Source organism: Emys orbicularis, chromosome 6 (assembly GCF_028017835.1).
Source record: "Emys orbicularis isolate rEmyOrb1 chromosome 6, rEmyOrb1.hap1, whole genome shotgun sequence".
Lineage (NCBI taxonomy): Eukaryota > Metazoa > Chordata > Testudines > Emydidae > Emys > Emys orbicularis.
Window position 1 is genome coordinate 129,698,617 of NC_088688.1, and position 23,433 is coordinate 129,722,049.

General features: G+C 39.9%; 1 protein-coding gene across 1 annotated transcript in view; it reads left to right on the plus strand.

Moving 5' to 3' along the window:
* Positions 1 to 23,433, plus strand: part of HOOK3 (hook microtubule tethering protein 3) — a 118,416-nt gene that overhangs the window by 27,840 nt on the left and 67,143 nt on the right. Inside the window, exons 3-6 of the mRNA XM_065406217.1 lie at positions 1,355 to 1,427; positions 12,618 to 12,668; positions 16,237 to 16,369; positions 17,912 to 17,979. Coding sequence (XP_065262289.1) covers positions 1,355 to 1,427; positions 12,618 to 12,668; positions 16,237 to 16,369; positions 17,912 to 17,979 — 325 coding nt within the window. The remainder of the gene's footprint in view (positions 1 to 1,354; positions 1,428 to 12,617; positions 12,669 to 16,236; positions 16,370 to 17,911; positions 17,980 to 23,433) is intronic.

Consider the following 23,433-nt stretch of genomic DNA (forward strand, 5'->3'; position numbering starts at 1 on the left):
TATTGAAGGGATTACATTTTAAAAGGAATATTTAAAGTTAGCATGTGGGAACTCACTTCTCCAAGTATTCATAAGACGTACGTGTGGCTGGATTTAAAAAGTCTATTAATTGTATCAATAATAACACATACAAGTATGCAAGCTAAATATGGTTATTGTAAGAGAATTCAAACTTCATGATTCCAGGCATCGGGTGATTGCTTGTGAGGATTGGAAAGAAAATTTTCCATTTGCAGAACATGGTACAAATTGGCTAGGTGCTTTGTCCGGCTATGCTGAAAGAAGGACAGGAAAGGTTGGACGTGGTTTAATTAGGCCGCAACTTTATTCTTAAATGTCTGGGCGTACCTGACAGATAAAAGTGTGCAATGCAGTTTTATCATTTTAATATATACATGAGGGGCCCTCCCCCTTACCCATCCTCATCCCCAGCCAACCCACTTCTGGGACTTCACCATCCCTCTCTCTTGGGGGCGCACACTATATAACCCCCCTTGTTGGGGGGGGTTATAAAGAGGGAGGGGGTTGGCTCCCTGCCATACCAGTCATAGGAGCCCCGAACCATCCCCTCCCCTCCAGTTCTGCTCTTTAATGAAGCCTCCCTTAAATCTGTTCCCAGTCCTTTTTATCTGATCACTGTATCTCTTCCCTATGGAGTACCTACACTTGGACATCCACCCCATGTTTACATAAAGAGTTGCGACATCATAGCCTAACTCCCATTTCATGTTCACCCTAACTAAGCCCCTCCAATCCTGCTGTGGGGAAGGTGAAAAAAAACCCACTTGACCTTGGCCAGTGTGGTGAGGGAAAAAATCCTTCTCTGCTCCCTGAGAAAGGAGCGAGTAGAGCGATGCCCACAGCAGATCCTAATAAAACTTCTGTGGGTCTGAGTGTGGGTGCTGCTCTGTCTGGTTCAGGTAAAAGAGGGCTTTTCCTGCACCGGCATGGACCTATATAATCCCCCTTCTATTCCGGTCACTGGCGGAGGGATGGGTCAGCGTCCTCATGCTGACCTGGTTTGTCGTTGCAGCAAAAAATCACTCACTGTCTCTCTACCACTTAAAGGGGTACACACCTTTTACAATAAACCAGACAATGGCCCCCATGGCTTAGGTGCGGTGGGGTCATTTTAAGAGTATTACAGTCACCTCAAAAGTACTAGGTAAGTATTGAAGGTATTTGGATAACACTATGATGTGTGATATAAATATTTATATAGACTATATTAATATCTATGTGTATATGCATTTAAATGAATATCAGTATAGGATTCATCTGGAATCTCTAGCTTGTTAGTACTAGAAATTGGTGTTTTTAATAGATATGCTAATTTTATTTATTTTATTTTCAGAGATCCAGCATACTTTGATGATAACTGGTTAAACAGAATCAAAACAGAAGTAGGAGACAATTGGAGGCTAAAGGTATTTTCTTCGTGCTTTGCTTTTCTGCAGTCAGTATTTTAGTTCTTAATAAAATATTTTTTCAGTATTAACTTATTCCTAAATTAAAATATTAGCTTACAGTAGAAGATATCGAACTAATGATAATAAATGTAATTAAGGATTTCTTATTTTCTAAAGTTGTTGGCTCTTGTAGAGTTTAATTCAATGTCAAAACCCAAGTTAACGGTGTAAATCCATTTCAGTAATTTATGAGAAAACTTATCAGAAAAATAAACCTTAAACGAACTTTGAAATTTTTTTTTAAAGAACATTTTAACGGGTAGGAAATGTGAATGAAGGTAACTTTTTTTTTTTAATTGCTAAGTATCGAAATGCCCAACTAAATTACCCTAAAAATCTTAAGTGCAGTTCAACAATGACTGGAAAAATGACATCTCATTACTCTGTTTCTTAGGTATATTCAGTCATATCTATGATAAAGAGGTAAAATGATGCTACTCTTTACTACAGTGTCAGCTCAGCTGTGGAAGAGCAAACTATGCTGGTTTGGATTGTGCATAATCATCAGATTTGTTACCTAATTTCTAGTTCCACAGCCACTTGTGCAAATCAGTCACCTTGTAATAATAGCTTCAATTACACTTTTATAAATCCTCATGTCACAGGTGTAATGGAGGGTGCTTTTCGACCTCCACAAACCAGAAAGAACACAGCTGGATGTTGAGATTCCAATGTGGGTTTGAGGAAAAATATCTTCAGTTGTAAATTGAACAAATTTGATCTGAAGATCATTGAGATGTAATCAGATGTGCAACCCTACCATGCCATCTTTGTAATCCCTTTTCAGGGTAGAACCACAGGTGAAAGGTAAACTGCTACAAAAAAGTTGTTTGTGCCTCTTTATTGCTCTTCACCTTTTTCCATAAAAAGGTTGTTTGCTTGTTTTTCCTCCTAGAAATAACAAGCCTCGACTGCTGTTTTTCTTGATCGACTGGAGAACCACCGTCCATAACATCACAATAGGCTGAAAGTTCAGCTGCAGCTTTTGCAGCTCTCAGTTGAAATTGGGGGAAGGGAACTTTCTCCTACCAGTTTGTGAGGAGTTTGAATTTGACATGAACACTCCTCTCATTCCTCCCTTGTCTCCCCCAAAAAAGTTTAAAGCAGCCATATTAAACTCTTCCCCTCCTAAATGAAGAGGGAAAAGCAGCAGCTGAGGTTTGTCTGTTGATGTCAGTATCTTAGTAGTTTTTCAGTCCTCCACTTCATAAATAAGAATGTTAAGAGCTAATACTTTTCATGCAAGGAGTGTACTAAAGGAAACAAACAAACAAACAAAAAACTCCAACAACAATGCAGCCTTTGAGACCTTCATAAAAAACAGTAAAGGGCACAAACAAAATATTTAATTCTTCCTTTGTAGCCTGGCCACTTGCAGGGATCCTTGATATAAGGCGTATGAATATCTGACAAGTAGCACAGTTACAGTAGTTTGTCTTCAGCTCTCTATATTTTGGTCATTTGAAACGTGGTGAGTGGGTACATCTTCAATATGTATACTTTGATCGCTTACCTCCAGATTTAAGATGTCAGTAGCATGTATCTGTGAATATCCTTAATAGTGTTTCCCTGATGTTTTTTAATGATCAGAGTGAAAACATTGATTATTGGATTAGCATTTTGTGTACTATCCCACAAGGCTCTGTTATAGTGAATAGAAGAATATTCTGACTGTTTGTCAAGCACGAGACAGAGCTCTGTTCCCTGTCTCCAGTGTTGCATGATGTAGTAATCAAATACATGCACTAGAAGTACAAATCAGTGAAGGGATCCAAGTATGGGGAATAGATGATGAGGTAGAATACTATGCAGCTGATCTTGTTTTCCTGATGCACCCCCCACACCTACATCCTCCTAATCCTGGTGCCATTGTCATTGGGGAATTCAGTAAATGATTTAAGGTTCAATTTGTAACCATGTAAGAGTTTTGATTGTACATTGGAGCTGTGCAAAAATGCATGACTCACTGCTACGTTAGCGCACACTTGGATTAAGTATTTGATCATCATAATCTCTTTGAATTGGTCTGAAATCCAAATATTGAATTATTAGCCTTCTCACTCAATCAGTTTTAAAGTGATTTGAATCACTGGGCAAATTTACCAATAACTATGAAGGACAGAGTTGTCCTATTAAAAATGTAGTGTCCTCTTACTATACCAGTGGCAAACTTATCTGTATGATTGAATACTAAGGATTCATCTCAAATTCTAAAGGAACATAAATTGCACAGGCAGGTTAATTTAACATTCCCAGTTGCAGAGCATACTTTTTAGTTTCAGAGACAGAGAAAAGGGGTAGGAAAAAACAATCGGTGTTACATTATAACACTGGGTACAGGCAGAGTAGTATATACCAGAATGCATTCAACTAGCTAATGCGCTGTATCTTAAAATGGACCAAATTTCTTTAAATATTATATTAAATGCCACTGTTTATGTCCTTATACTTGTATGTAATAGAATTAGGGAGAGATGCCAAATTTCATGTACAAAATTTTGGATAACCACAGTCATTGGTAATCCATCTTTTCTATTGGTAATGAACACCCAGTTTATCAATTTTGGTTTAAGAAATAATATTTTTTTGTAAAAATCTCTAAAAATGAAAAAATAATTATCTCTTGCCTTGCTTAGTGCAAAAGAAATCCACTTTGCATAATTATATTTTAAATTGCATACAGAACAGAGATTTTCTATTAAAAACACATTTTGGAAACAAAATGCCAATCATTGTAACTGGGAAACAGCACCAAAAAATATTTTTCTGTTACCAAGGCCTTGCAGTTATGAACTTCCCTAAACCACAAACTTCAACAATATTTCAGTGGTCAAAAGATATAGGAATACCATTAACTGAGGAGGACTGGTCATGTACTTTGAAAAGCGGTTGATAACATTACTGTGCATAATGACTTGAGACAGATGCAAATATCCATAGGTGTTGTATTTCATCACATTTTATTACTGTGCAGAATATTATTGAATGTGTGGGGGATGGGAACAGAAAATTGGATAATGTCCTCTTTTTCTCATTCACTATGGCAGTGTTCAGAAATTCATAAATTTTGGGGAAAGGTTGAACAATATGTTCCCAGTTATCTACTGTTTGATCCCAAGCTTTTTGTCCTAGATATTTGCCTGGGTAATCACACTGCAGCTTTTGTTAAAAAATGTAGTTTATTTCCATTAGTACTAGCAGACGGTGTGCTGAGATATTGGGTAACATTGTCCAACCTTATAATGATAGTTTCTCTTAGATTTTCTACCACTAGAACAGATCATTGGATGTCTTGTGCAAAGGGAGGATGTTTTCGAAGATGAATGGCTCTGTTTGATACAGTTTAGGCAAAATGGAATAATCTATTAAATTATGATATAGACTGTTTAGTACTATAATCCAACTAACCAAGCCTGGACTCTTGAAAACTAATTTTTGATTCTTGTTATAGTGTAGTTTTATACCACTTTGTGTTACTTTGATTATTTAATTCTCCGTTTGTGCAGCAGCACTAATAAAGTTTGGTTTTAAAAAATGGTGACTGCTGGACCTCAGTTAGGTGTGTCCCATCCCACCAGCACTCTGTCTTACATGGAATAAATTGGAGCTGTCTTCCAAGCCCTAAGATCACGTAGACATTGAGTTCTTTGTTCCACTGCCCTAGCTGGGTTGGCTGTAACAAGCATAGAACTGGGTACCATCACCATTCATTATAGTCCTTTCCATGGTCTACTATCATCCCACATAAGAGAGTCCTCTGGGGGAGGAGCGATTGCTTACACATTACCCTTTCAGTTCTCTCAGACCAGAGGTGGGCAAACTACAGCCTGCGGGCCACATCAGGCCCGCAGGACCCTCCTGCTCGGCCCCTGGGCTCCTGTCCCGGGAGGCTAGCCCCCGGCCCCTCCCCTGCTGTTCCCCCTCTCCTGCCGCCTCAGCTCACTGCGCCGCTGGCACAATGCTCTGGGCGGCGAGGCTGCAGAGCCGCGGCCTGACCCGGTGCTCTGTGCTGCGCAGTGGCATGGCTGGCTCCAGCCGGGTGGCATGGCTGGCTCCAGCCGGGCAGTGCGGCTGCCTGTACTGGTGCTCTGGCCGCGCCACCAGTGCTTCAGGCAGCGTGGTAAGGGGGCAGGGAGCAGGGGGGGTTGGATACAGGGCAGGGGAGTTTGGGAAGGTGGTCAGGGGTATGAATAGGGGGCGGGGTGGTCAGGGATCCCAGGGGGGCAGTCAGGAAGGAGGGGGGGGTTTGCACTGTGCGGCGGGGGGCAGTCAGGGGCAGGGTTCTGGAGGCGGTATGGGGACAGGGAGGGGTGGATGGGTCAGGGGTCCTGGGGGGTCCGTCAGGGGACGGGGAACGGGGGGTTGGATGGGGCAGGAGTCCCGGGGGGTCCGTCGGGGCGAGAAACAGGCGGAGTTGGATAGGGGGCGGGGGGCCAGGCCATGCCTGGCTATTTGGGGAGGCACAGCCTCCCCTAACCGGCCCTCCATACAATTTCAGAAACCCAATGTGGCCCTCAGGCTAAAAAGTTTGCCTGCCCCTGTCTCAGACAGATGGGAACAGAACCTCCTGCTAGGATTGGCAGGTAAGACTGCAGAATCTTATGATCATCCATATGAAAGGCTGTCAATTGGTCTGAAAGAGCCTGCACAGACACTTATCTTCATGGCAAGAAGATGATCAGTGATTAACACAATTATCTTAGTTTCCACTAAGCCCCAGCTTCTGAACCAGTGCTGCTGCTTTGAGTGATGGTTCCTATTGTGTATTCCACACATGCCATGCATCTGATTCCAGAAGTGTTTCCAAAGTGTTGCCAACTTAGCTACTTTGTCACTAGATTTAGCGACTTTTTAGTTTCCTTAGCAAGGAAATAAGTGTCAACGTGACCAGTGACAAATCTAGCGACCTTCATTGCTGGTTAGTGACATTCAGAGAATCACCAATATGTATCCCCAAATAATTCACAAACAACTCAGTAGTGTTAATAAAATCCATTCCATTCTCTTCTTATGACATTCTGTTGTACACCAAGTTAATGTCGTTATGTCTCAATTGAGCATGTCCTGGGAAGGTCTCTGAGCCTTGATTATTAAGTGAAGTAAATCCTATCCCCCACCACTGAGATGCTGGGAAGGCACCTACCTTCTCCAAACAGGCAGATGGTGAGTTAAGCTCGGAAAATGAGCAAAGCCAAAGTGTCAGTGCAATCACATGAGTGCCACTGATGTTTACAGTGGGCCCATATGATCTTTAATAGAATACGGGAACTTCCAAAAATAGATTAAGTATCGGAGGGGTAGCCATGTTAGTCTGAAACTGTAAAAAGCAACAGAGGGTCCTGTGGCACCTTTAAGACTAACTGTTAGTCTTAAAGGTGCCACAGGACCCTCTGTTGCTTTTTACAAAAATAGATTGTTACCACTTGAGCTGTTTCTATTGGTTGTCAGAAGTAGTAGGGCTGTTTGTGAGGAGAAAGAAATTGAAGAAATACATAGAACGCAACCGAAACCCGTTACAGCAACTTTATAGACCTCAAACAGGCTTTTGATAGCATTGGGCAGAAACGGTTATGGCAAGTCTTAAGGGTGTGTGGCATCCCTGAGAAATTAATCAAGCAAATAGAAAACGTCTACAGCAAGTCTATGAGTGCAGTGCGAGTACACAAGAAGCTGACGGAAAGGTGCAGGATGACTGTAGGAGTGAGATAACGATGCATGCTATTGCCAGAGTTGTTCATCTTGGTTCTGGAAGCAGTAATGGCTGTAGCATGGAGAGATAAAACGAGAGAACTCACGTCATGTGCGAGGACGGTCAATAGGCTTAGATTCAAAGATGATATTGACCTCATAGCAATGACTGAGGAGGATTTACAAAGAATAACTGAGAAGGTAGATCCAGAAAGCAGAAAATTCAGACTGAATGGCAACTGAAAGTCAAGAGGAAGAGGTAAAGATCAAAGTCAGAGACAAAGAATTAGAAGAAATGGGAAAATCTCTGTATCTTGGAGGACTAGTATCAAGGAATGGGAATTGTGAAGATGACATAAAAAGAGGTATCAGGCTAGCCACAATGGCATTCAAAAATTTTTGCAAGACCTTTAAGGCTAAAGAGATTTAGGTAAAAATGAAAATTAGCATATATGAGATGGTGGTTGTGCCATTACTGCTATATAGGTCAGAATGTTGGAGTATGAGGAAGGTTGATAAATGAAAGATACTGACTGCAGAAATGAACTGGCTGAGGGGAATACCGAGAATTTCAAGACTGCAGAAAATAATAAATGAAGTGATAAGAAAACAGGGCAAGAAGTAACGCTGTTACAGAAGATTCAAGAAAAACTGCAGTGTTTTGGACATGTGCCAGTGATGCACCTAGGGAGGATACCGTACATGGCAATTCATATCAGAGTGTAAGAAACTAGAAATAGAGGAAGAACGAGGGTGCATAGGATAGACACGGTAAAGAATGACACAGAACAAAAAGTTTTAAAGATGAACAGAGACGTGAAGCTGGTACAAGACAAAGTGGTAGAAAGACTTCAGTCAGCCTCATTGTCACTGCTGAGCTGATGGGTGGGAATCAAAGATGTAATAGTAGGACTTGTATCCCCCCTTTAGGTCAGGAACTCTAGTGCAAACACTTGAGCACGTTTAATCTGTCCAGCAGAGAGCAGTATGCTACATGTAGTTTGTATTTGGAATTACTTCTGCTTCTGTCATTGCTTGACTGAATGCCTCTTTGTTTTCTAAAGCTCTTAAACAATATAATTATATTCTCCCCTCAGTCCTGGTATTTAACTTTTACAAATTAATCAGTTGCTCTTAGTACTTTCTTTGCTTCTCTATTGTGATATAAATGTTTTTCATGTTCATGTTGCTGCATTTGAATTTCTCCTTAAAAATTTGTGCTGTGACTGGAAGGTGATGTTAGTATTGTTACTGAGTCGAATTTCAAATAGAAAACAGTTGCACTAATTTCCTATGCTGATTGCCCCCTGGCAGCAGCTATATTCCAGCATATGTGCTGTAACTAAAATGTCCCTTCCCTGCTGGACTCATGATTAGTGTTAGATGTTAGACCAGTCTAAGTTGGAGTTACTTGTATTATGGTGGGTCTTATGATTGGCTGGTTGTGTTTTATACAGTAGTGTTGCAGCAAACACTTGAAAAGGATGTGTCAAGGTATTGATTATTGTGGAGATAGCAAGATTGGGTCATGGAGATCAGATGTTGGGTGTCTTTTCAGTCGCCTCTCCCTTAAGCGCTCTCTAACCACCCTAGTCTTGGTAGCAGATGAGCTGCGATATCCTACTCCAAAAGGGGTGAAGTCTGGGCTTTGAGTTGTATGGAAGCAGGGCCCGCTCCAGGCACCAGCTTAACAAGCAGGTGCTTGGGGCGGCCAAGGGAGAGGGGCGGCACCTGCGGCAATTCGGGGGCGGCAGGTCCCTCACTCCCTCTAGGAGTGAAGGACGGACCTGCCGCTGAACTGCCGCCGCCAATCGCGGCTTCCCCCCCTCCCCCCCCCAATTGCCGCCGCTGATCGCGATCACGGCTTTTTTTTTTTTTTTTTTTTTTTTTTTGCTTGGGGCGGCAGAAATGCTGGAGCCGGCCCTGTATGGAAGGAAGGTGATCACTTTCTTTTTGATTAGGGGATCTTGATTCACACGGGGATTGCATGGGGGAAAAGGTAATATTTTTCATTTTATTTCTTTGTCACTTTTGGGAAATATTCAAGGTCCCCATGTACTCTGCGGTAAACTGGACTTAATTCTGCAGCATGGTCCTTGGTTTCTATGGCACTTCGGTGCAGCAGGCTGGAAATTCTGCGGCAGCCTCAGGTAAATTCAAAATTGGAGGTTTTTAATTAATCAGATATGAAAATGAATAATACAGTCAGTAGAGCATTGCTTATAGTGTTTGATTTGATATTAAAATCAAGTAATTTACCTTTCCCATAAATTTTAAATTTGCTGCAGATTTTTGTAATGATAATGCATAACTGCTGTGAACTTTTTTTTCCAGAGGTGGTGGGGCCTGGATGCCTTGGCAGTTGGATAGGAGACTGTTGGAACTTTTGACACCAGAGAAGGTGTGGGAGGTGGTTTAGGATTGCGGAATTAATGACAATTCTTTGTTCAGTCTCACATCATTAGAGAGCTTGGAATAGCTGCAGTGTGCAGTTTGCTCTGCAGTATCTCCAGTTTCTCATCTTAGGCTGATCATGGTTTCAAACATCCAAGTAGATGGCATCTTTTCTAGTCTGATTTGAGATTTCATGGTCATCATGACACCCATAAGCCTATCCCAGGTGTTTTTAGCTCACATTTGTGCTTTTTGGGATGGAGGGTCTGTTTCATTGTTTAGCCAATGGAGAGTGATTGAGCTAAATGGCTTTCAGAGCTCTCTGTGTTGGCTAACTCTGTTGTTGGTCAAGTAGGTCATTGTAGTGTACCCTTTAATATCAGTACAGTGGTTCCAAAATTTTCTCTGCATTATCTTCTGAGGTCTTGTTGGAATACAGACGGCTTGTGGCACTGCTTAGAGTGCTCTTCACTGGGTTACACATAGAGTGTGTTTATAATCTTCTCCCATCACTCTAAAGGACGTGAAGAGTTATTCCTCCTTCCCTCCCCATAGTGTCTACAAAGCCATGACATCTGTGAGTGGTTATTGACTGGTGCATAGGTTGGTGAATCCTAGCTGCCTACACTCAGTTTCTCATGAATAGTTTTCTATCTACATCATGGACAAATAGAATTGAGACAAGATTAACTCCTTTTAGGGGGCAGATGCAAAATGTTCTTTGCGTGCAGTTTTGGCCAGTCTAACTTTCTGAGGTACTAAGGCAGCTTCTATCTTTGAGTGAGAGCCAGGCCCCTCATAGTTAGTAAAATCAAGTTGGGAGTGATGTTAGGTCTTTTTGTGGCAGGGCTGAAGGGCCTTCCAGGGTTGAGATCATCTGCTACCACAAATGTAAAAAGGAAGGGACACAGTTTAAGTTTGGTATAGTTAGAGATGTAACCAAAACATGTACCTTAGAGCTCCAGTATGTGTTAAATCCACAGCCAGGCTTTCTCTCTTTCCTATTTACTCCACTTCATAGGACATAAAATTTCTTGTTCTCCGAGTATGTGTCAGTGTGGAGCCCACTCTATCTGTGCATGCCCCTTAAGGATGTGAGATCAGAATCTTTGAACAGCAGTGTCCATTGGGCCATGCCTGCACCCCCACCGATCCTCATCCCCACTCCCCCATAAGGGCATAAAGGTCAGCAGAGTGGCCAGAACCATCCTTCAGTTCTCTCTTACTGCCTGTGGCAGCAAGACAGAACCAGGCTGTATATGCCTGCTACCCTTTAGCTAATAACAAGTAAAGAGAGGAAATACTCTAGGTAGGACACTAGGGTTAATTCTCTTCAGGAAATTGTTTTAATTTTCTTGCAAACCTTCTTCCTTGACACCCCCAAAAATTATTTATTATTCAGTACTCTTCACCACAACCACTATCTTGGTGACTTCAAACCCTGTCCATCTCACAAATGACACATTCTCCTCACAGATGGAGGTAACCATGGTCTGTTCTGCTTAGGTGAAAGCCGTATGACTGACCATTGCACTGTCTGCCAGTCTTTCTCATTAAAAATGAGAAAATCTGGAGACACCGGGCTAAAACTATTTCTGTTGGAGCAGTCTGTGAGGGGCACTTTGGACCCAGAAGAATAGGCATCAGGCTGCAAGACGAGACCTTGTACCTCCAAGTCCAGTTAGTTAGAGCCCTTGTGAGCTGTGATGCGACTCCTAAGGCAAATTCCAGTAAGACAGCTGACACTGTATTGATTGGCCGTCCATGACTGTCCAAGTCAGCTTATCGCCGATGGGTGCTCCAGCACCAAAAGCCTGTGATGTATCCTTCACTTGGAACCGAGGTAGACCAGAACACCAAACGGGCCATGGTTCCTAGCACCGGTGCTTTTACCTCCCGTAAAAAGGGAAAAGCTCAAAGGCCTAAGAAAAGAGCATTTGCCTTCAGTCTCCTCCTGGGAATTTGGCAGAAAGTCCTTTCATAATACAGGGCAAGTGACATGGTATTGATTCCTGGCCCAGTACCAAAACAACCCTTGTACCTACATCTGCTACCAATACCTTGGCACTGGCAATCAAAGCCCTAATGGATCCGGCAGACCAACTATTGTTGGAAGTCACTGCTTCTCTGGTACTGTCCTATGTACTGAGGACCTTACTCTTGGCACTAACTCTGATGTCTAAATTCTCAGTACTGACAGTACCCCAGAGGTCAGCACTACCTTTAGCGGAAATCTACTCCTTTTCTTCCCTGTCTGGGCCGCACCTTTTCCCTCCGACTAGCCTAGAGCCTTCCCCTTTCCCCTCCCTCCCATTCACAGAGATCAGGAAATAGTTCACCCTCTCATTTTGGAGCCCCAGCTTACCCATCACTTTCATGACACTGGCTTAAACAATGCTACCCTTAAAATTTTTCACTATGGGCTGAGTCAAAGCCCATTCCAGTCAGTAGGAATTTTTGTCATTCGCTTCATTGTGCTCCATTGACTGGCGTGGACTTTGGATCAGGTCCACATCATGGGACGATCATATATAATATTTTTGATGATCATAATGAATTATTGATTCAGATGATACTTTTCACTAGAAATTCAAATAGACTTACATTTGTGTATGTGATTCTGCTTACAGTATTACTTGTGATTTTCTTAGCCTGCTGTATACCCACACAATTGTTTTAATATATTTATATAAATACAGTAGAACTTCGATTTTACTAAAACCAGCCATACAAATGACCAGTTACATAAATCATTTTTCCAGAAAGGGGGCCGGGGAGAATCACATAATGAAAGTCAATGAACAAGTTGATATCTCTTCACATTCCAGTTTCTTCAGTGGATCGGAAGTATCTTTTACAGTGCTGTAAAGAACAAGACGACGACGATGCAGTGCACCCTACTGCAATTTATGCACCATACCTACTGTCATTTTGAGATGTACAATTTTTTGAACATTTCAATTTTATAAACTTCAGTCCCCAATTAGTTTGTAAAATTAGAGGTTCTACTGTATCTTAAATTCAGTGGCTTTATATATTTTAATTTCTCTCTCTTCCATCAAACAGATAAGCAATCTGAAGAAAATTTTAAAAGGGATATTGGATTACAATCATGAGGTAAGAACTATTTCTCAGTGCTTTCCTTTTGCTGAATCTAGTCATTATGCTTGTTGGACATGCTACAGATTATTGATTTGTTTAGCATTCGGTCCAGATATATCACAAGCGCTCAGCACCCAGCAGCACCCATTGCCGCTGAGCTCTTTCAAAACATCTGACCCATCCATCATGAAATGAAATTGTTCATTTTTTCTAAATAGCCATTCTGTATCTTATCCGCTTTTCCATACTCTTTAAACCTGTCCTACCCAAAGTAATCAACTCATCATGGACTTGAGTACTAGTCCTCTCCGAAGCTTTATTGTGTGTTTCATCGAATATTCCACTAAGGAACACCATAAAACCCCTAATAGTCTTAAGCATCTTGACATGAAAATAGTAGATGCCCTTGGTGACTCCATAGTGGAGTTGAATGCATAAAAAATAAAGCTTGTCTGTCTGACTTTCTCCTCTGCCCCTAGTAAAGACTATCTCTTTCATTTTTTCTGTTGGGAAAATACTCAGTTGAGGTGGGGAGAGAAGAGTTTATTAAAAGTTTTAATTTCGGACTGTTAGAGATCTACTATTGTGGCCTGTGTGTTCTATGGAGAAGCTCTTGTGCTGCTTGTCTCCAAGACTGCACTCCATGGGAAGGAAAACGAGATATATTTGTTCCCTGCTATGTGCTGAGGTAGCTGGTGCATTAAGAATGCAGTGAAACAGACACAGTATGGGATACTCACATAGAGAGACTCCATACTCCAAGCACTTGTTTTCTGTCTGAACAGTATGAATATTCTGGAGAGGAGGAAGATAATACATTTGCTAAGACTCTTTGGGGGGCAACATTTTCAAAAATCGGTGCCTAAAGTTAGTCTCCCAAATCCAAACTTAATAAATTGACTGATTTTCAAAAGTTCTGAGTATCACATTAAAGTTAGCTCACGTTAAAGTCTCAGGAGGGTAGGAATTGAGAACTCTGGTGTTTCTGAGCAAACATGTCAAGTCCTGTTAGCTGCTCAGAATGAATCTATCAGAAAGACATGCATACCTTTCTCTTGGGAATTGTTTATCTGCTATGTAAAGACCCCATATGGATCTTTTCCCACATCCTGCACACACCCTGCTTGCTACTTTCACTTGTCAATCTGGGTTTAAAAAAACCTTCTCTGACACTTCATTTGGCAGATATTTCTTTCGTGGCCATGTTAAAGGAAGAGCAGTTAGTTTACAGCCTCTGGGTTGGTGAGAGCTTGATGCATTATAAAAGTTCTTTATATCCTAGAAGACCAATGTTGTCATTGCAAAATGATGTCAGCTCCTTTTTAAGCCACTAACTATGTGTAAGTTTAAGTTTCTGACATGGTAAATTTAGTATTTTAGAAAGTCAGTGACTTGATTTCAGAAAATGACTGAGCTTCAAGCTTCAGTGACCAAGTCATTAAATACGAAATTCTTCAAAGATAAAATGCATCTGTGAAACATCCCAGATTGCTTCCAAAAGTGATGGAGATCCACTTAAATTTGTCAGTTGTCCTGCCTACATTTTTCTCATCTGAGAGCCCATCCTGGCAAAGTCCTTCTGCACAAGCTAGATGTGAAAAGATTAGGCTTTTACCTAGCATAGACAAAAGCCTTGGAGAATTAGGGCACTTTTTTTGTTTCATTTTACAGTAACTCAATAGTTTATGGAGTATCCAAGGGGATTCTAATGGCTGTAATATAGCATCCTGCACTATTACAGCCTCGCAGGAGAACAAGTTGAAGATCCTTTCCAGGACCCTGTGTACTTTATGGTCTCCACAGAAGTTGCCATAGACTGTTCCTCTTCCCACAGAATTCTGCTCTAAAATCTAAGCTTCCGCTGTTTTCCTTAAAGTTTCTAGTATTTGTGCAAAGAAGACTTTTCAGCTGTCAGAGTCCAAACCAATATGGTGGTTGTTTCCTGAGGCTGCTAAATCCTAAAATAGCTATGACTCGGTCCTTTTTCATCTCAGTGGGGTATTGACACTGGAGCCTAATTTTAACATAACATATTTTACCAGAAATATCCAGCTAACACGTTTGTTTCACAATCCCAAACCCATGTCCTCATAGTGCCAAATGACATATCTCCTACCCAGCTTCCCTAACAGCTTCTACAAAGCAATATAAAAATCTGCATCACATTTTAAAGGTTGGGGCAATGTAAAAATTGGATATCAAAATAACCATTCAAGAAATACTGTATTGATTATATTACTCATTTTCTATTTTATTTAATAAAATTATTCGTTTTTCAATTTACCTGGGTCTGCTACAGAATTCACATGCTAGCTCATTGGAGTGACAGAAAAATGAGGGAGCCTTGTTGAAGAATTTAGGTCCAGTTTGCCACATAGTACACAGGGGCTTTAGTCATATTAATGCCCATTCTTTGGGCAAGACTTCTAAGGCAGCAAATCTCTGTTGTTGTCCTTTTAAAACAACTTGATTTGCAGGAGAGTCATGTACTATTCTATACATACATTTGCTAGATACTATTGTGTAAATATCTTCTCCAAAGCTGTTTTTTGGCTTAAAAAAATCAGCAAATAAATTACACATTCCTTTCATAGTCAGTCTTTTTTTCTTTGTTTGCATTTTTGATCTGTTAAATTGACTGTTTTTTTCTATCTGCAATTTATGTGCTAAAAGTTTGACTCATTCCACTTTTCATAGTAATATTTTCAACTCTTACAAAGCTTTTTTTCTGATCTAGCAGAACTGCTTAATTCTCCCAACTAATGCTCATTAATGTGTAAATCCTTCTAGATTGTAAATTGGCTTACAATAATTGTATGTCAGGTATGATTCTCTTCTCTTTCTGCTTCTTTCCATTCTTTCTCCCTGCTTCTATGTCAAGCATTTTTTTCCTTTTATGACCCCTTTCTGCTATTCAGTTTGTCTTGTACCACTATTTCAGACCCTTTCCACAGACTGACAGTTAGTTGTCTTACATCTGGGACTTGCTAAATATCTTTAGACCAGACCTGTAAAACTACTAGACCAAGGGATTATGACAGTTTTACAGTCTTTTGTTACCCATCAGGGCTAGACACACGTTTTATATCATTGGAATATTTGGAATTCTAACTTTCCACTTCTGTGATTTACAGCTTATTTCCCAGATGCAATTAAATTATTCTGTCTGATGACATATTTTTTGTTTCTGAAGAATTCTTTATTTGAATTGTAGAAAACAACTTCATTTTTTAAAAGTCCATCAGACAGGTACTGTTGGTCAGCTGTCTTTTGAACTTCCTCATGTTACTGGCTTCTTTGCTGGCCTTTCCCAACCTGGAAGAACAGATATGTAGTGGTGAGAGTAGTTGTTCATTATTGATATTAGTTGAGACAGCCTTCTCTGGATTCTCTGAAATGCTGGTTGTATCAAATTATGTGGATGGAATTTGTGTTGTAGAACCTTGTCCAAAGGTAGGTGGGCTGAGGTTATCCTATTTATTTCACTTGAGACTCGAAGTTGGGTTTGAAAACTGTGCCAAAGATGGAAGGTGAGCTCTTTCTACTGGCTTCTTATATATATATATATTGTGTCTTTGTGCAGATTTTAGGGCAGCAGATTAATGACTTTACCCTTCCTGATGTTAACCTGATTGGAGAGCACTCAGATGTTGCAGAGCTTGGAAGAATGCTTCAGCTCATTTTGGGATGTGCTGTGAATTGTGAGCAGAAGCAAGGTAATCAATTTTGAATATACAGTATGCTCTCTGTGTAGTTAATGGAAGTCAGACTTGCTGCATAAATGATGTGGGGAAAATGGTGTGTCTGGGATTGTTGTCAGAGGCACGATTTATTTTCCTGTGGGTCATGACTTTATTTTGTCTTATTGATGATAGTTGACATCACATTACAAGCTTCACTGAGTTTGCAAGCTGGAACTGTGGAGCTGGTTATGTATGCTTCTGATGTATATATTTCCTTTTGGTTCCATGAATAGAAATGAAAAATGGCTCCACAGATGAAAGTTACTGAACCCAGCTTTTAGTTATTAATTATTGTGGGAAGGCTCAGTTGCAGATTCTTATCTGGGTAATTGCAAATTCATAGACAAGATGCACATTGCACACAAAAAGAATGGTTATGATATAGGTTTGGGAGCCATATGCTATAGGATCTGGATTCTGTTCCCTACTCTGACACTTGCTCCCACCTTGGGCCCATGACTTAAAACTCTCTAGCCTTGTCTACTCTCGAGAATTTGCTACCCACTCAGTGGTTTCCCAGCATACTGGTCTCACACCTCATATCCATCAACAAATGAGTACTTAGCAGGTATGCAGCTCTTTACTGTAACATCAGCTGATATTGGAATTTACAAATATGAGATCCAGGAAGAGGAAAAACAGAGGGCATATATTCATGAAAATACACAAAGACAAGAGTAGGGTCTCTGACCAGATGCACAAGGTACACAAAATGAGTCACTATTGAAAGGTAGGATGAGAATCCTGAAAATCTTGGAAGGGCAGAACCTTTTCTTGTATCTTGCCCTTGTCTTTCTGTCTGAATAGTTCAGAAAAAAAATGGAGCTGCAGTTGGAGGACAGACCGTTCCAGTGGGAATTATTTAGTGTGCATTTAAAGACAAATAAAAATGATTAGTTTGACCCAACTGTTAGTCATTTCACTACAGCTGCCTATTGCCAATATCAGTCAGGACAATAGTAGTTAATGGATTGCCCCCTTAGCTTACAAGCTTTCCACAGCTACTCCACCCCTTGGCAAGAGCATAGAAAGGAAAATGTGTATCCAGACAAGATGCCCTTGCAACAGGGATAACTGTATTATCCCTGTTCTTGAACATAATTTGCAGTTTTTGATATTGCAATTGTCCTACAAGCTTGTTTGTATTACAACTGAGTACTTTGCACATCGTGATGATTTTCTTAACTATCAATATTAGAATATATACTGCTTGATCTTGAAATGACAAGAGTTTTTGAAAATGTCTCCATCATTCACTTGGCCTGCCACCATATGTACACACGCGTGGACCTTCAGAAATGTCTTCCTAAGCCTTGCATCATCACTTGGAAGCATGGCTTTCTGTTACTGTGCTCCTGGGTTTATTGGGGTGGGGTCTGGACACTGACTGAGCACAAGTCCCAGGAATGGCACCTGCACAATTTGCAGGAGAGAGGTGGCTATTTATCCCTTCGTTCTGTTTGACTGTCTTAAGTTTGTGTAAATAATGACATGCGAGAATGTTCTTGTTTTCAGAGTACATCCAGACCATCATGATGATGGAGGAGTCTGTTCAACATGTTGTCATGACAGCTATTCAGGAGGTATGCTGAAGTGTCCCTAATATGTAACAATTCAGCTTCTCAATTCAGTACCGGAATATACTTCTTCTCAGTTTTGTTAACTTCAGTAGAAAGAAGTAATTAATAGAATGGGCATGGAATATAACATTTATAAAGTTAGAATAAGGAATGTTTTCCTCTTTTGATTAGGGAAAACAGAGTTTTGCTAATCAAGCCTTATTTATGTAATAGAATGCAGGCAAATTTCCACTTTTCTTTAAATCTAGAAGATTAAACTTCTAGATATTGATTCTGGGCTTGCCTTCCTTTACCTTTCCTTTCCTACGGCTCCTAAAAACACACTATACTTTGTTGTGTAAGTAGCAAAACAAGTACTGTAGGATGTCGTTCATTTGCACCTAGTAACAGGGAGACTCACTGAATTACTAAATTTTGTAAACAGGCAAGTAAGTGAACAAATACAGTAAAAAGAGGAAAACACATTGCAAAATATACTTTCTATTTTGTTAGCTGTAGTCTAGCTTTTAGTTTTAATTATTCCTGATAATACTTCATAGTAGTCAATAAATGTACTGTAGTATGTTTTGTAAAAATAACATCATTTTAGTAACATGAGACCTCACTAGAGCCTTTGTTCCTAAAGTGATGAGAAGTGGGGAAAGGCTACCTTTCTTGGTAAGCTTAGCAATGTTTAGTTTAGATTAGCAAGTTGACTATATGCACTTTTTTTAAAAGCAAGGAATGATTTCACAATCTTGCTGTAACTGGTGAGTCATGCTGAGACACTAGATGGAAGCATAGCAGAAAGGAAGCAAGTACAGTGAAATCGGTTAATGTCTGCCATTACTTCTTCCAAGTTTTGGCTGTTGAAACAGGTGCCTGCCTAATACAGGGATACTTAGCTCAGTCGGACTTTAGTGCCTTAGTTCTGGGTCTTGCCTATGGGGCTTTAGCTGAGGCCCAACAAAATAAATCACTTTTCGGATTCAGGTGGAGCAACTTCTCTTCAAACCACTTTAGTAGCTCAACTTCACTGCATTGAAGCAGCTGAGTGGCCTTTTGTGTGGCCAGAAACAGATTTCATGGATGGTTTGTAACTCAGAACAAATTAATGTGAGAAGGACAGGAAATCGAAAAGCAGAGATTTTGCTGACCTCGAAAGCAAATGGTTTCTTGGCACATGCTCCATAAGAAGGCAAAAGTTCACTAAGGTCTTTGCCAATGTCTTTTGTTCCCAATCCATAACTGATGATCAGTTTAACTGCGTGCATGTGAGCAAAAATCACCATGTTTAAGCATCTAATTCCACTTAGATCTTGATAAATCAGCAATTGAACCCTATGCTGACTTCAGTGTGATAAATTCAGATTTGTCTACCCCGTATATAAAATGTGTTTTTCCTACAGTTCCCTATAAAGGGAAATAAATGATACAGAGCCAAAGGTTGCTCAATTCTTCATCATGACTTGTCTCTGCAATCCACAGTCTAGGAGTCATATGCACTGTTTGATCACCATGGAACCATTTAGAATACCAAAACCGGTAGGGGGCAAGCACACTCGCTTCTCAGATTTAGCCTTCTGGAAATGAGGGTAAAAAAAACCCATCCCCTTAGATTATCTTTCATTCCCTGTCCTTCCCCAAGCCAGTGCTGCCAGGGAGTCAGTTCCTGGTTTCCAGACCATGGTTTTTTGGGGCAGTTTTTGTGCATGTGTGTCTTCTTTTCTCTGTCCCCCTCCCCCATTTGTTTTGATAGGATTTTTGATAGCTGTCTTTTATTGGTCCCTAGTTTTTAGTAGCACTTTCCACTCTGCTACAGTGGACAAAAAATAAATTCATATTCAGGAGATGTGTTTCTTAATCTAATAAGAGATCCATATTAATAACCATGTCCATGGCTTAATGAAGCATTTGTCCAGTGGCTATGGAGTTCGTTCAGTATTTGTGACCTGTGCCAGAAAAAAGTGACACCACAGGCTGAGGGCTCTCCTTTGGAGGAGTCTTTGAAACTCAGTTGATCAAAAGAGCGCCTTTCCAAGTAATACTCCAGATCGAAGTGGCTTGACTCTACCATTCAAAGACTTTAGAAGACTAAGAAATTCAGAACCAAATGGAGAGTTCTGAGATGCTTATTCAAAAATCATCAGATCCTTCTCAGAGTCAAGAGTCCAGATCCCAGGAAAATCTTCAGAGCTGCAATCTCCATCTTTGGAGAAAAACATAGCTCCTTGAAAGTTTCCATGCAGAGCTGGATGGACAACAGACTTCTAAAGTCAGTTAAAGAGTTAGTGCCAAATAATTATGTTCTTATTGTGCCTCAAAGCAGGTAGCCTCTATGGGTCCTAGAAAGTGCAAAAGGTTTAGGGTCTTCTTGGATCCAGGACATTCAGAACTTTTTCATGGTCTGGTGGACTGCTTGGAGCAGACCTCTGCAGAGGGATTTGAGTGACTCAGGTATGTGGAGGAGTCACAAAATGAAGTGCTGATATGACAGCCATGTAGACAGGTGAGAAGTGTAGGTATTGCATACCTACATCATCCAAGCATTGCAAAACACTTTCCATGCACTTAGACTGTCTTAAGTATTAGTTACATAAAAAGACCTGTTAAATAAATCTTTCTACTGTATTGCATAGTTTATTTTTCTACTTCAGTTAAATATATACAAATGCTTATAGATGATACTTTATTAATTTATACATAATAAGTAATACTGCTCGTGGAAACATGTTTCACACCCCAGCAGAACTGGCCCATCTATCACTTGTAATAGCCTATACCTAACGTGGTATTTTTTTCACTGGAAAAAAAAATGCCATTTTTCACATTGCAAAATGGTAATTTCACATGTGAAGTTTTGTACAAGAAAATGAATTTAAAAGGACCTTTATTTTATTTGAATTTCCTGTGCTTTTGAACAACTGTATTCTTTGATAATCAGAATTTTTCAAGTAAAACCCCAAGCTAAAAAATAAATGGAAAATCTTTTTCTTCAGGTAGATTCTGAAACATTTCAAACACCATATAAACCAAACAGTGCCTTGATAGTCTGTTCATTTCAATGGAGCTGAATTCATGTGTTTCCAGCATTGAGATTCTAAGGCCCCTGCAAATATTCGTGCACATAAGTAGTTCCATTGAACTCATAAGTTTGCAGGATGAGGGCCTAAGTGTATGGTTTTCAAAGCAATGAAAAATCTAGTATAAAGTTTTTCAATTTCACATTTTACACAGATTGATTTTTCATGGCAAACTAAAATTTAACATTTCCCATGAAATCTATTTCTGTGACAATACAGCTTTGCAATTGCTTCATAATGCATCTGGCGAATTATGCTGTTCTTTTCCCAAGTCTCAGATATAAATAGTCATTTGGAAGGTTGAGAGTTCTTTACCAATAAATAGGAAAACACCTTCATTTCCTAATAACTAAACTTAGAGACTTTATAACAAGTTCCTTTTCGCCTTCAGTAAGCATGTCCACCAGACCATCAAAACATGGTCATGCCCTTTACTGCAGAGTATTTGAGGCAGTTTCAAACCTGTCTGAGGTTGCATAGCAAGAAGGATTTGCTCCTTAGATGGGTCCCAAAAATGTTGTTTTCACAGAGATAGCAAATATCAATTTTCCTGTGTTTCAGCCTAATTATTTTCAAGGTTCATTTTGGCTTCAGTAAAAACTATTCTTTGTAGAGGCTGCTTTATGGAATAATTAGTGATGGTGGAAGAAGTCAAAAGTCATACCATACTAGAAGTTGTAGAAGATGTTAGATATGCCACTGGGTCTCTTGAAAATAAAAAATCTCCAGAAAACAGAGATCTTAGTCTGACAAAGGGAAATGAAGTTATCATGCACCTTATATATAATGCAACAGAGTATCAAACATCTTCATGTTATGACAGAAAATAAGCTGCAAACTATGTTTATAGAATAGAGAGAGAGTAAGTCATGTGTATGATAAACCAGAAGAATCAAGTGCATGTTTCTAGGGCATTCATGCACACAGATCTCCTGATAATCTTAGTTGCCAACCTTGTATCCATGACAACACTAATAACTCAGCCCTCATGAGCAAACCAGTTAAAATTGGATAAAGGTTTTAATAACACCTAGCATGGTTATATATATTTATTTTTATAATGCTGCTTGTCATAGCTGTGGGCATGAAAAAGGTGTAATTAGGATAATAAAAGGAATGACAGATATTTTCTATAAAAATATTAAAATATAAACTGATTAAATTAACTTGTAGTCCAGAATGTTTCACCTGTGCTTTTAAGATCAGGGATATGTTACCTCTCATTTACCAAAGAATAGATTAATTGGAGGAAAATATTAGAGATTTCTCTAGGCTGAATCATGAATGGTGGGTTGAAATTAAAGTTCTAATCCTGTAATTCTTAGTAAAGCATTTTATATAGCTTCTTGTGAAGTCTTATAAAAATCAAATGGGCTTGGTTAGAGATGCTAATGGCTGGTCTGTTAAAAGGTTATGATAGATGGCATCTGGGCAGGGGAGATGGCTTAAGTGGGCACCACAGGGGTCAGTGTTGGGTTCAGTCTTAACATCGTCATTAATTATCTGGAAGAGGGTATAAACAGCCACTAACAAAATCAGGTGATCGGAAGGTGGAGGAGAAAGACATAATACTAAGGGGCCTAGCAAGGTTAGAAATTATTGGCAGGGGACTACAAAATGATATTCATCTTAGAAAACTAAGGCGATAAATTAAATTAGATACAAATTCACAACGCTACGGTTTGTGGCAATGAAAAAGGCCATTAACTTGGCTTTTCAGAAACACTAAATCACAGAACAGGGACTTTATAATCCCTCCTTATAAGAATTTGGGCTCTGTAGATGGAATATTTCATTTCTGAGCGGCTTGTCACCAGAAATTTGTAGATCAACTGGAAAGAATTTAGTGAAGAGCAACAAAAATGGTCGAGGGCTGGAGGAACTTTGGAGATAAGATTGACTATGTCTAAATATTTATAGGTTGGCTAAATGACAGCTAGAGAGTGGGGTGCAAAAGTGTACAGATATGTGAGTGGCATGAATGTTGAGGATGGGGAGCAATTTGTTACTGTACATGGTAATGTAACCAGAAGTTATGGGATGGCATTTAAGCAAAAGAAAACCGAGTGCTAAATAGCAGAAGAAATTATGACAATGAGTTGTAGGACTACAGAGTGGGCATCCACAGAATGTAGTGGAAGTGGGCTGTGGAGAGATTTTTAACCCCAGGCTGGGTGAAGCATGAGGAATTACACTGAAGGGAACAGTCTTGCATTGGAATCAGGATTGATTAGATGTATGGTTAGATTCATTAGTCTTTTTCATTTCTAATTTCTATTATTCATGTAATAGAAAAAACAAACCAAAAATGAATATATTCTAATAATCCCCAAAACAAGCAGTACAAACCTGTAGTACTTGGTTTTGGGTTAATTACAACTAACTAATTATTTTT